This window comes from Monopterus albus, unplaced genomic scaffold, assembly GCF_001952655.1.
Source record: "Monopterus albus unplaced genomic scaffold, M_albus_1.0 scaffold212.1, whole genome shotgun sequence".
Lineage (NCBI taxonomy): Eukaryota > Metazoa > Chordata > Actinopteri > Synbranchiformes > Synbranchidae > Monopterus > Monopterus albus.
The window spans coordinates 1,032,577-1,046,334 of NW_018128092.1; the positions used below are offsets into that span (position 1 = coordinate 1,032,577).

Sequence of the window (13,758 nt, forward strand, 5' to 3'; positions counted from 1 at the left end):
GTGAGTGTTCAAACTCACTGTGAAAATCTAAACGGATAACAAAGCTATGCCCAAACATGCACTCAAACCCTGGGCACTCACATTAAAAGACTGACGCTCGACCGACTGAGCAACGCAGGCCCCGTATTAGTGAACCTCCTGAGGAAATATTCAATCCAAACTCCCCAAATTTACATCACAATAGACATTTGGTAGTTACTTCACCAGGCATTTATTTCAGTTTGAATTGTATTTGCTGGACCTTATTCAACCTTTTAAACCATAAGAAACTGTATAACAACCTGCTACCCCACTATGCTCCTCCTGGACATTCTTGGCCTAAAGAGCAAGAACCTGACTTCAGGTTCTTTGTGTTTATAAAATGTTCTGTGTTACAATATACAAACGTGTCTTTCTGATGACTGACAGTCTATTGAGTTGATCTATTCTGTCTGTCTGTCCTGGAAGTGGGATCCCTCCCTTATTGCTCTTCCTGAGCTTTCTTCCATTCTTTGCCTGATAAAGAGGTTTGGGGGGATTTCTCCTGATCCCATTTGAGCGCCTAAGGACAGAGGTGTCATGTGCTGCACACACTGTAAAGTTCCTTGAGGCAAATTTGTGATTTGTGATATTTGGCTGTATAAATAAAATTGGATTTGACTTAACACACAGAACATCAGACATTCATGACTCTGGGCGATGACGAGTACGATGTCATCAACGTCGTGTGTGTGTGTGTGTGTGTGTGTGTGTATGTGTGTGTATCTGTTTGCCTCAGTGTATATGTGTTTGTGGTTCTGCTGACTGTGGGGTAAAAATAAAGATCTGAGAAAGTGCAAAAAAGAAATAGAGAAAAAACATTGAGTGGCAGAGACAGATGGACAGAGCAGATGGACAACAGGAGAGGGAGATAACGAGGGAGAGTGTGGCAGAACAGAGAGAGGAAAGTACTTACATGCGTTTTGGAAGGTGTGGACCTGCATGTCCACCAGAGGGAACGATTGTCTGAAACTGTAGGTCACAGAAGTCTTCTTCTTTTGGAAAATCTTTGTCACCTGAGCAGGAAGAGGAGACAAAAGATGAGGAGAGAATGAGTTAAGGATTCAGGAGAGAGAAGAGTCAGGCACAGCAGAAGGGGGACGACATGACGATGAAGAAAACCGAGGGAGATAACCAGAGAGAGGAAGAAGAGAGGAAACAGCACAAGAGACAAATGAGGAGGGAGTGCCGCTTGATTTTGATGATCTTGGTCTCCATTTATCCAAAAACCAGTGAGCGGATCTGCGTGAGGTTCTTTTGAAGACGCTTCACCTTCTTCAGCTCTGACTGGCTGGTGGGGAGCCCCAGGGATTTGACTTCTGTGAAGTTGTTAACACCTTGACGGCCGTTGCAGTGACATGCCGCCTCACCTGGTCATCCCATGGCTCTTTCAGTTCACATGAATCAAGGTGTGGCTGGGAGTTAAACTGCCTGGGAAGGGATGAAGGGACTGCACTGTAAGAGGCTGACAAGTGGTGACGTAGACCACCTCCTCCATGCAGTGATGGCCGTACCAGCCTCTTCTTTCACACCACCTGTTCTCTCTGGCCAGGATGTGTTCATGCTCCTTCTCCTTCCCCTTTGGCCTCAGAGGCACGTTCTCAGCCTGGCGCTGGAGGGTCCTGACAGCTCCCAGTTAGCGCCCTAGTGGATGGTGGTGGGGGGTTCCTGTATACTTTGATATTCAGGCCTCTGTCGTACAGCCGAGTCCAGGAAGGCCAAACTATCTCCTCTGCCAACCTCCCTGTGGACCTGATGTTGCTGCCCTCTGCACCGATGTGTTCTTTGATTAAAATTTTGACCCAGGTGCCATCAATGTATCTGAACCAGTGGCCAGAGTCGGCCACTGGGAACAACAATGGTCTTCCTATGACACACACATACAGGGTACTGATTACCATCAGCAGGTCGTTGAACAGGAAAACTTCTCTCTGGTGGATGCCGCTCCTCTGAGCTCGATTCGGGTCGGGAACCTCGAACAGCTGACAGCAGCACACCAGCCTGCGATGGGGCAGGGACAGCACCTGTAGCACACACAGAAAATGTTAGAACAGGGTTAAAATAATCTGCCACTATACATTTATTTAGATTTACAAACCATTTCCCTCTGTCTGTACATCTGATGCATTGCCCCACATAATTTTGACATTCATGTATTTTTGTTGGTTTTACCATCTAATAGTTGTAACAAGCGATTTCCTTTTGTTATCAGTTAATCTGCAGAATGAATAATGGATTTGGTAAAAAAAAAACATGTCTGGAAAAACTGTCCAAGCTCTCAGTCTTCGAATGTCTTGTTCTGTCCAACCAACAGACAAAAACCCACCGATATTCACTTTCCAATGACGTGAAACAGAGAGAAGCAGATAACCACGGCTGAACCCAGCAAACGATTTATAGTTATCATAGCAGTTAGTGATCAATCTCTGTTGATGCACTAATCATCCAGCGACTGATGGTTTCAGTCCTACAGTGTAAACTTTCTAGCACAAAACTTCATTTACTTTTTGTTAGTTTCCTCATAATTAAAAAATGGACAAAGAGAAACTTGCTTTCTTGAGATCTTTAAATAACTATTGCAAAGCAGATACTCCAGGTCTCGATAGTTGCACCACCAACACCACCACCAGTAGTAGAGAAGAAGTCTGGGGAGCATGGATATTCTTAGTAAACCTTATGGAATTCTGACCATTACATTTTCATTGTGTACAAGTAGATGTTTCTTCCTGATGGTGGCACTGGACGAAGGATCAGGGTCCTGAAAATCATTAGGTTTCATCCTCAACAACATTTACTGATTTGTTTTTCTTTACACGTCTCTACAGAAGAGACTGCTGTGAAAACTGTAATAAAATGGTCAAAAGCTGATAAAGTTTGAGAGATAACGTTACACTTTTCAAAAATTTGAGTTGAAAAACCTATAGAACAGATAAAATGTCTCGTATGAAAATTTGTGGACAGAGTTTAAGATACGTGTCTGAGAGGTCAGAGGGTCTTACAGGCTTCTTGCCGACCACCATCCTCTCCACCGCCTGGACCTGGGACACATGGTCATCATTGGTCCGCAGCTCCCACTTCTGGATCCTTCCATAGATTGCCACCAGCAGGTCCCTGGGGATGTCCTGACCGTTGTCAACGCCTGATGGGAACATACAGTTTCATTTCAGATATGAAACTATGATAAACAGAAAAACTAAGCATTGAAAACTCACATACAAACAGAGAGCACAGAACCTGACTCATTCCTCCTGGGAACAACATTTTAGGTTCCATTCTTTACCCTGTACATCTGGACTCTCATCTCATTGTCATTGTCAATCGATCAAACACTAATGAGGTCATGGCAGACGCTGAATGAGAAGACGCTGCTGTTTCTGCTTCGCCCGCTTCATTACAAAGAGACTTCAAATTCATGTAAAAACCAATCTGGTAAAGATTTGATGGCAAATAGAAAAATGTGAAAATCATTTTCCAGGATGTTTTTCCAGGACACTGTGTAATTTAACTCAGTTTCCATGACTTTTCCTTGACTGGAAAACTGGTCAAAAGTTTCCAGGGAATGGGGGAACCCTGTCTTTTTGCAAGGTTCTTATGAGTATAAATCTGTGCGGTGAACGACGCAGACCGTCCACCGACTGACCCCGTAGGTTCTTGATGAAGTCCTCGAGCTTCATCTTCCTCTCTGGCTTCACGTTTGGGCTGTACATGTCTGTGTTGAGGAGGATGATGGCAAAGGCCAGGATGAAGATGGTGTCTGGATTCTGGAACTGTCGGATCAGCACCGGGTTACAGACACAGTACCGCTGACTGTGGAGAGATGGACAGAGAGAGGGAATGAAGGAAACATGACAAACTCCACTGGCAAACTGTACCTTCTCTGGGATTCAAACCTGTGGTGCGGTTCAGTACCTGAAGGCCTCCACCAGGCGCTCCACCCGCTGAGCTTCACCTTGAACTTTGATCTGAGCCTGGAACTTCCTCAGAGCATCGTCAAGATCCATCCCTGAGAAATCCATTTCATCCAGGACACAGCTATAGTCGGAGACAGAAGACACCGGTGTTAAACCCCCTCCCCTCACAGCTTTCCTACACTAGGATGGGGATGGGGTGGTTGCTTCTTATAACTTGAAAGCGATGACTACATTTCCCACAAACCCCTTCATTTCAGTCAGGGAGAGGATGCTGCTAGCCATCTGCCTTGTTGTAAAGACCATAGCACAAACCATCAAGCCTGGAATGGAAAGGAGTCCTCAGCTCTCTGTCCTTGTGAGGACATAAACACATTGACGCAGCTATTCTCAAGTGTCAGGTGGAGTCCTGTGAATGTTTTTACTCACTCCAGGACGTCCTTGTTGAACTGCTGCCGGCTGCCCAGGAACTCTCCGATCATCTGCCTGCTCAGTCCTTTCCTCTCCAGAATGAACCTGGCGATGCCCACCGGCGTGTCAGACACAAACCCCCTCTCAATCAGGTATTGGATCCCCTTCTCCGGCTTCCTGTACCCAACAAGAAATGTCTTTATGTATCCTTGCTTTTAAAAAGCACCTTATGTTCCTCAGTTTTCCATCGTGTTATTTGTCTTAAGATTTTTTAGACCTGATCAGAAAAGTCTCATATTGTGTTCTGTTCAGAAAACAATAGTGCAAATATTATTTACACGTTTTATAGGATTTATAAATGAGGTGTTATGAAGTACATTTGCATCTGAATATTTATGCACAACCAACTATATTGTGCATGAAAACATACAAACGTGAGTTTAGTTTGTTGTGCAGAAATATCCAAAGCTTTTTTACATTTGTACGTTAACGTCTAAGGTCGTTTGTCCCTGACTTCCCCCGACTGTGTAAAAGTACATGAGAGGAGGATTTGGAAACTGAGCCTTGTGTGAATGTTTACAGACACATACTTGTTGAACAGGTTGAGTCCGATGCGGTACTGCCGCCGCTGCACCACGTCATTGTTGAAGGCAGGTGAGTCCCAGCTGTGGCGGCTCTCTCTCTGATAGGTCTGTTTCCCCAGCGCGGCCCCCCCGATCGGCTCCCGCAGACTGTCACGCGACGAGGAGCCGGAGCTGCAGTTGTTGACCGTGGTATCGTCGTTGGAGTTGGTGGTGGTGGAGTTGACACTCTCGTTGTCTCCATCCGAGCAGAGCAGGTGGTGGTGGTGGAGGTGGGGGTGATGGGCATGGTACTGCTGTACCTCCATGTTTTGGAGCGCAGAGGAAGAGGAGGAGGACAGTGGTGAGGGTGTGAGTGGTGGCGGCAGGGGCGAGAGAGGGGTGAGCGGTGGCACAGGTGAGGGCAGTGGGGAAGATGGGGGTTCTGGGTAGGAGTGGGGGAGGTGGTGGTGTTGGTGGTGCAAGTGGTGGTAGTGGTGCTGGGCGAAGTGTGCGTGCTGCATGTAAGGGCTGCCGCCGTGGCTGTAGTGCATGTGCATGATGTGTGGCTGGCCACACTGCGGGTGGTGGTGGAGGATGGTGGGGAGGTGAGGGATGGGAGATGGGTGAGGGTGGGGTTGCTGAAGCGGGTGAGGGAGCGGGTGTGAGGGCAGGGTGCGGGCTGAAGGTATCGGCAGGGGCACGTTGGCGGGGCTGCGAGTCTGTCCCTGCGCCGTGGAGACCGAGCGGCCGTTCGGTTTGTGTTTGATGGTTCCCTGTGGCGAGTCGGCTTCACTGCTCCCTCCTCCTCCTCCTCGCTCATCCTCTCCGCTCTCTCCTTCCCCCCCTGCCCTCCTCTCCCTCTCTCCTCCTCGCTCGACTCCTGACGGCTCCTGTTCGTACACCAGGCGTCCGATGGAGCCTCGCTCTGACCTGAGGATTTAAACCACATGTTAATGGTAAAGAATAATTCCAGACAAGTGGAAAACAAAGCTTATTGTCCAATATGTTGTCTTTTTACTGTGGTAGCCACAAGAACAAGTCGGGCTCGGCACAGTTTACCCCAACTATCTCCATCTAAAACACATCCACGTTTATATATTCTTGTTCTGACCAGTTAAAATCTTATAGGGACTCTCATGCATAACCCCTCCCATCCCCTGCACCACACAGTAGAGGCTCTGAACAGTTCCTTTAGCACAAGACTGTTACATCCCCAGTGTAAGAAGGAGCGTTACCGTAGGTCGTTCCTCCCCACAGCAATCAGACTGTACAACACATCACTGCAGGGATAAGCTAGGTGAAAGTATGAGGGACTATGTAATAGTCAACTGAGGTGCAATATTCAGCTCCTGGGGGTGAAATGCACTGTAAATAGGCTCATGTGTAATATCTTGTTCCTGATCTCTCTCAAATACTGTACATTGCCCTGCTTTAGGTATTTTTGAGTAGTTCCTCAGAGATCCTTATGGCTGAAACACAGGTTTCCCTCCCCCATTGTGGGATTAATTGTGAGAGTAAGATTCGATTGTTCTTGATTTCCTGGTTGTTTTCTTGATTCTTCTCAATACTATTCTTTTTTGACTTGTGTCTCAGGGACAAACTGTGGAAGGTCTAATCTTGTTCTTGATTGTTTCTGAAATACTATATTTTTGTTTGGTTTTTCAGGTACCTGGATCTTGTTTTCTCAAGATATGTGTGGGGTGTTTATTCCTATGGTGCCATGTTGTTTTGTCCTTTACTGCTGCTGGAACACTGGAATTTCCCACTGTGGGATCAATAAAGTTCTACCTACAGTACCTACCTAGTTTTGTCTGGCAAGCATCCATGATGACACCAAGATGTAGCTGTGGATGATGTTTACATTTAGCAGCTGTACTAAACACAGAGAGGTGTTTCTGTTATTTAGCCTCATTGATAAAAAAACGGGGTTGGCAAAATAGCAGAACCCGCTCTCAGTGTAACTCAGTGCAGATGAACAGCAGCACGACCTGCAGCTTCCACAGTGGTCACTCAGGTGAAACACCACCTCTGTGACAGTCTCAACATCATCACCTTCATTCAGATTTACTGCAGCACCTGTGAGTCACACTGGCTTAGTTTGAGCTCAGTGTTCCTGATAAGTGAATGTTGGGTATTGGAATAAGGAATAAAGGGAGAGGAAGTCAGCCTGTGTGAGGGAATGGCAGCGCATCATAACGTTACCTCTGTAAAAAAGTTAGAATAATACTGAGTCTGTTCTGCCATTTTCTGCCAAACCTCTCACACTTGTGCAGCCCTTCCTGTTGAGCTAGTTGTTACTTAGCCATGAAAGTGGCAGGAAGTCTGAGGACCTGTGACAATATTTTATGACATTTAAAACAGAAAATCAAGACATTTATTGAGTAAAAACTTTATGTTCCAAGACAGTGATGAAAACCACCAGGAACAAAGCAGGGAAACTGCTGGTGTGGATTAGGTTTGACGTAACAATAACACCTGGGATCTCTGTAGAAGCTCTCTGATTGGCTGTGCTGACCTGTCACTCATGTCCACTGAGCTGTCACTGGGTGGTTCGATGGTCAGGACAGGCAGGTGTCCTCCTCCTCCTCCTCCTGCCCTCCCTCTGTACTCCCCCCGACACTCTGTACAGGGGGTGCTGCTCCTCCGGCTGGCGTTGCTGCCTCCCTCTGTCTCTCTGCTGTCCTCTCTGCCCCCTGCTCCCCCTCCTCCCCCTCCTCCCCAGTAGTCTGTGTCGGAGCTGGAGGCGGGGCGGGAGAGTGGTGAGGACGGTGGGCGGGACAGCGGTGAAGAGGGGAGGCAGCCCTCGTCCATGTAGAGTGTGACATCACTGAAGGAGGTGGCGGTGCTGTCCTTGTGCATGGCGGCACCTCCTCTCCCTCCTACTCCTGTGGGCCGGCCTGTGGTGCGTCGGGAGGATGTGTTGGTGTTGCGCCATGCACACTGTCTGTAGTCTACCTCCTCGTCTTCTTCATCCTCCTCACCTTCTTCCTCCTCCTCTTCCTCTTCTTCATCTCCCTCCTCCTCATCCTCTTCGTCGTCCTCCTCTCCCTCTCCTCCTGCTTCCTGTGAGTCTTCTCGGCCAGTCTGGCAGGTGAGGGAGTCATCCATGGATTCGGCCAGGGACTTTACCTGCAGTCAACACACACAGCATGAACACAATGCAAACACAGAGCTGGGTGATGGAAGACATGACACACCCCCACCCGGCGCCCAGCAGGGCCGAGTCTCCAGAACCTCATCAGGTCTCCTCTGTCGGAGGAGGAAACCTCCTCCTTCCAAACCAGATCCCCTCTCTGTGTCCGACCCTGCTGTGTCCGACCCACTGTGTCACCATTCAGTGACCTAGAGCTGCAGCCATGAGTCAGTTCACTGGTAGAAAATGAACCTCAGCTATTTAGAAGCAACAGTCACCGACATGTTCTGGTTCCACCTTCTTTAATGTGAGGAGCTGATGCTTTTCTTTGTCAGACATGAGAATCAGCTGAGTCTCTGTGGATCTGTTGGTTGGACACAACGAGACTTTTTTTCTGCAGCTTAGTTGAGGAAGTAACAAAAATGGGTTCACCTGCTTAGAGAAGGAGTCGTCCATGTCTCCTGTGTCCTCAGAGCCCTGCTGACCTGCTGACCCCTGACCCTGTGGCTGACGCTCATCAAACGAGTACTGGATACACCGAGAAAACAACACACAACCAGTACAAGATCAGAATTGGCACAGCGAACCCGAGCACGTTGTTTTACACTTTCTTATTGTGTCTGTGTCATTATCCTCTGTCACTGGATCTTCTTCTCCTTCTCTCAGTCAGTTTTTTCATTCCCTTATATTCAACAAAAAATAAACAATAAAGTCAAATATCACAGTAAAATAGTGCATGTTTACTTCAAGTACACTCAGTAACCCACAATTACAAAGTGAAAACCTGTTTTAAGGAATTTCTGCACATTTATTGAAACTCCAAAACTGAAATCTCATTAACTAAAGTATTATTTGACTATTTAACGTGTGATGTGACAGTGATCCCTTTAAAATGACACACGTTGGTGATGATGCTAACATCACATCAGTTTGTCACTGTGATATGATGTTTCATTCGTATTTGAACCCTAACAAGTGTCGAACTAACCTCTGCATCATAACTCACTAAAAAACTAATGCATTCGGATGATTTCAGATGATAAAGTGCCCTGTGGTCCAGAGCCCGGGTCCTCAGCAGTAGCTACAGCGGTGTTTATGTGTACCTGCATCCTCATGTTGGACAGGATGATGCGCCGGGTCATCCTGCTCTCGGAGGCAGAGCTGCGAAGCCTCTCAAAGTTTTTGTTCATGCGGTACTGCCTGAACGCCGTCTGGATCGTCCTTGCAGCCCGTCGGGACACAAACGGGCCTCCATACTTCCTCTCCAGCATCTCCACCTATCAGAGAGCATTATCATACACAGGCAACCAATGAGGAAATGGAGACTGTGGAAAACTGTGGAACAGAAAGAAACCCCTGCAGTCTGTCACGGACTATAATACATAATAATATCAATACTGAATCTTATGGAAAGCTACTGAACAAACAATAAATAGTTTTTTTTCATTATTATCTTTGTTACAGCTTGTGACTGTTCAGGTTTTCCGTTTATAATGTCACTGGATGCACACACCTCTGTACTCCATAAGTGTTGCCAGGTGAAAGCAGCGGTTTTACAGACGTCAAGGGTCAAACCTGGAGGCAGATGGTGTGTTGCTCGCTGCCATCAAGAATAAGTAAATTCAACCTTTGCTGTGGGTTTGTTTTGAACTAAAGTTCATGTTACGTCTTTCTCTAGTTGCCGCTGCTATTCAAACTATAACAAACACAGACATATGACACACACTCACTGGCCAATTTACTAGGTACACCTGTATCAGTGCAACACTTCCACCTTAACATCTGTTTATGAAGCTCAACAAATTGTCATACATGTATAAATTATTGAGGTCATAGTTAAAGGGGGTGTCTCTATATTTTTGTCCTCCCCAGCTACAAACATGAGAGGGTCAGAATATTAGAGACACCTCTCAATATAATGTAGTCCAGTACAACATCGACCTTTAACTAAACATGTAATTGAATTTATACATTTATGACAATTTCACCAAAAGCTGAAACATGTTGAGCTTCAAGTGTTGCAATGAAGTGCATACAAATGTTCAGGTGTACATAATAAAGTGGCTGGTGAGTATATTTAGTTGCAAATTATGGAAAAATATTCAACATTACATTAGAGAGTGACATGTGCAAGCCCCAGACAGGAGACAGAAATCACATGGACTTCAACATATGGATGCTTCATATAAAACACCAGACACGACAGAAGGAAAACAGTCGGAACCTGGGAAGCACTGATGTGGGACTCTAATGTGCTGAAGTGCATCGATGCTGGTGAGGAAGAAATGCCTGTGTGTGTGTGTGTGTAAGCTTTTCCATGGTTGAGTGGACACACTTTAGTTTAGGAGCCTGGGGCATCTATAATTTAAAGAAAAGCATGCATGTCTATTTGTGTGTGAAACAACAGGAGTGTGTGTTTACTACGCTGTTGGTGTGCTCTGCTTGCAGTTCAGAGACGATGACACGAAAACCTCGCTGGTCCATGACTTCATGACTTGCTGTAGTGCTGTACCTTCTTGTCCTGGAGGTCTGTAGAGAGCTCATAGCTGTCAGATAGAGCCTTGCAGCGTTTGCTCTCCTCCTCCTCTTGCTTGCGGAGCGCCAGGCTGGCCGGCTGGTGTCGGCTGCGCTGAGCCCAGGTAAGGCTCGCCGGGCTGGCGGGAGAGATGGGAGAGCTTCCCTGGAGGAGCAAAGGAGAGGAGAGAGAGAGAGAGAGAGAGAGATGGTGACGAGCACTCGTTTAAAGTTTCCAGCAGATCATCTACAAGTACATTTATTCACCTACTTTACTTAAGCAAAAATATGAGGTATTTGTATTTACTCAAGTACTTCCATGTCCTGCTCCTTCATCCTGTGACTCCATGTCAGAGACAGACCGTGTACTTTTTACTACACTACATGTACCTGATAACTTCAGGTCCAGAACCAGATGAATCAAACCAAACCCAGTAGAACCATCAGACTCTATTGATCCCAGTAGGAAATCCACCAGCTACCCAGCAGGATGGAAAGTACTTCCCAGTATAAGTATATAAGGTAGTTACCATCAGCTCCACCTTTACCAGCTGCAGCATTAAAGTGATGGACACAGTAATTAGTCACTATGATCCAGTATCAGAGACGTTACTGGGACACGGGCCGTTCTGCTGGATGAGTACTGGTACTTTGGTGATGATAATACTTTTGTACTTTTACGTAATTAACTTTGTGAATGCCGGATGCTTACTTGTAAGAGTATTTCTACCCTGTGGTATAACTACTTTTCTTTAAGTTAAGGGTCTGAGTATGTCTTCCACTACAAAGAGACAAACTGATTTATACCTTTTAAACATCAGATTTCTCAGAATCATCAGCTCAAATGTAATTTTAGTTTCACTCACTTGTATCCAACCTGGTGATACATCCCGTCATGTAACAGTAATAAACTTTATTTGTAGAGCACTTTTCTAAAACAGGGTCCACACAGCAGTTTACAGAGAATGAAAACAAAACAATAAAATAATGCAAACAAGTCAAACAATAAAGAACAAGATAAAAACACAGTTAGAGGAAAATGAGACAAAACGCGAGACTGGCTCATCAGCTGATGTGGTGTGTGTTTTGGCGCTTTAAGGTCAGTACCTGTGCGTGTGTATGTGAGGCCCCCAGGGGCCCGCTGGTGGAGGTGGAGCTGTAGGGATCACAGGGGCTGGTGAGGGGGCTGTTGCTATAGAGATGGAAGGGAGGCTGATGGCCGAAGGACGAATCAGAAAAAGTGAGCGCCTCCGGGCACTGGGAGTCGCCCTCCACGCTGAGAGAGAGGCAGAAGACACAGAGAGACAGGGTTATCCATCATAGCCACTGATGTGATGACGGGTTTGTTTCCTGACATTTTGGTGGGAGGGAATCAGTAGGATGGATCGAAAGGTGATCTAATCAAAAGAGGAGGAGGAGGAAGAGCAAACAAATCTAAGGACAGGTAAAGGGAAAAAGAAAACTCCATGACAGAAGAAGAGGAGGGAGTGAAGACATGCAGGGAAAGGAGGAAGGCTGCAAAGTGAGGCAGAAGAGGAAGGACAATAAAACAAAAGGAAGCAGAATAAAAAAATAGTAAAGGATGGAAATAAATTTACATGAGTCATCTGTCACCTGAATGAACTTACCAGGACCAAACTGAACTAAACGAAGCTGGAACAAACCCGAGTGAACTGGACCGTACGAGGAAAAGTGGAGCAGATTAGACTAAATGGGGTTAAATGAAACTGGACAAAACAAGATTTAACTGGAGTAAAACCAGATCAAACTGGACCAAGAAAGACCTAACTAAACTACAGAACAATCCAGATTCAGCACAAGTGGACAAACTACACGAGACTAAACCAGATCAGAGCAGAACAAAATCAGAACAAGACGGACAAACTGGAACAAACTAGTATAAACTGGACCAGGTGTGTCAAGTCACATTTGACAACTGAAAACCGATCGGTCATTGATAGACAACCTGGGAAACTGGCAGAGAAGCTAACGTGGGCGCTGCCAAGCTACCCCCCCCCCCACACACACGCACACGCACACGCACACTGAGTCACATGAGGGTGAGTCATGGCTAACAGCAGTGTGTGTGAGTCTGTGTGGGGGGTGGACAGCGTGTGTGAGTGTGGGTGTACAGTGTGTTGTGTTTGTGGAAGACAATGTGTGTGTGTGCACTGGTAGGTCTATCAGTGTGAGGACCGATGGGTTACAGACGCTGGGAGTGAGAACATGTTGTCTGTTCCTCAGGCCTTCAAGGGCTGTTTGAGGGGTCAGACCTGGTTTTAGGTTAGAATCAGGTTTAGGTCAGGTGTTAGGATAAGGGGCGGGGTTAAACCATAGACTGTATAAATACAGCTGAACGACACGTCACCACTTCAAGCCACTGCAAAAGTGAAGCCAAAACAATTTTTAAAAGCGGGGGCAGCCATCTTAGCTTTTGTGACACGGTTTGCCACCAGATTCTGTGCAGTAGTGACCAGAGAAATGGAGGCTGCCAAACAGAGCTGTCAATCATCTGAAAATATCAAATCAAATAATGTATTAAAAAGAAACATCAGAAAAACAACTACTTGTACAGAAAGCAGTGTGATAATATTGACTTGAAATAACAAATTTGATTGATTTGTACTTCGAGTTTGTGCCCCACCATTAACATGGAGGGGGAGGGGTTTATAGCCTCTACTGCAGCCGGCCACCAGGGGGCGTCCACCTGTATGTACAGTCTATATGTTAGACATTTAGGAGGATATTTACTAAAACTGTCACAAATTACCATGCATCACTGCAATTCTTCACTTTAGCAGCGTATTTAGCAACACTAACGATGTAAACGAGCACATTGGTCATTTCAATACACTTCTCTTAGGACCTGGTGCCTGTACTGTGCACATGTGAACCAAAATGTAGCACAGAAGAAAGTGTAAATCAGCTGCTACTGAGCTTAATATTGGTTGTAGAACCTAAAAAACATGTTTCCAAACTGCAGCCATGTAGTGTTCTGCAGCCAAACTGTCTTTCATTATGTTTGCCCTGAAAGCCTGCAGACGTCCACCACACACCGGCGTCTCCAGACTTTTACTTGTAACAGAGTTTTTGTACATTGTGTAAATACGGGGTTCTTGGAAATCCCTGATGTTGTGCTCTTCTTTTCGTGCCTGTTGTTGTCTCAGTTTAGGTCTTTTGTTTTACTCAGAACAACACTGTGAACAACATT

General features: G+C 46.1%; 1 protein-coding gene across 1 annotated transcript in view; it reads right to left on the minus strand.

Moving 5' to 3' along the window:
* LOC109970971 (IQ motif and SEC7 domain-containing protein 2-like) overlaps window positions 1-13,758 on the minus strand; it is a 139,105-nt gene that overhangs the window by 9,580 nt on the left and 115,767 nt on the right. Inside the window, exons 3-14 of the mRNA XM_020618937.1 lie at window positions 11,655-11,823; window positions 10,546-10,713; window positions 9,137-9,310; window positions 8,466-8,561; window positions 7,416-8,029; window positions 4,928-5,830; window positions 4,356-4,514; window positions 3,928-4,050; window positions 3,659-3,825; window positions 3,018-3,157; window positions 1,917-2,042; window positions 935-1,034 (exon numbers count right to left, since the gene is read on the minus strand). Coding sequence (XP_020474593.1) covers window positions 935-1,034; window positions 1,917-2,042; window positions 3,018-3,157; window positions 3,659-3,825; window positions 3,928-4,050; window positions 4,356-4,514; window positions 4,928-5,830; window positions 7,416-8,029; window positions 8,466-8,561; window positions 9,137-9,310; window positions 10,546-10,713; window positions 11,655-11,823 — 2,939 coding nt within the window. The remainder of the gene's footprint in view (window positions 1-934; window positions 1,035-1,916; window positions 2,043-3,017; window positions 3,158-3,658; window positions 3,826-3,927; window positions 4,051-4,355; window positions 4,515-4,927; window positions 5,831-7,415; window positions 8,030-8,465; window positions 8,562-9,136; window positions 9,311-10,545; window positions 10,714-11,654; window positions 11,824-13,758) is intronic.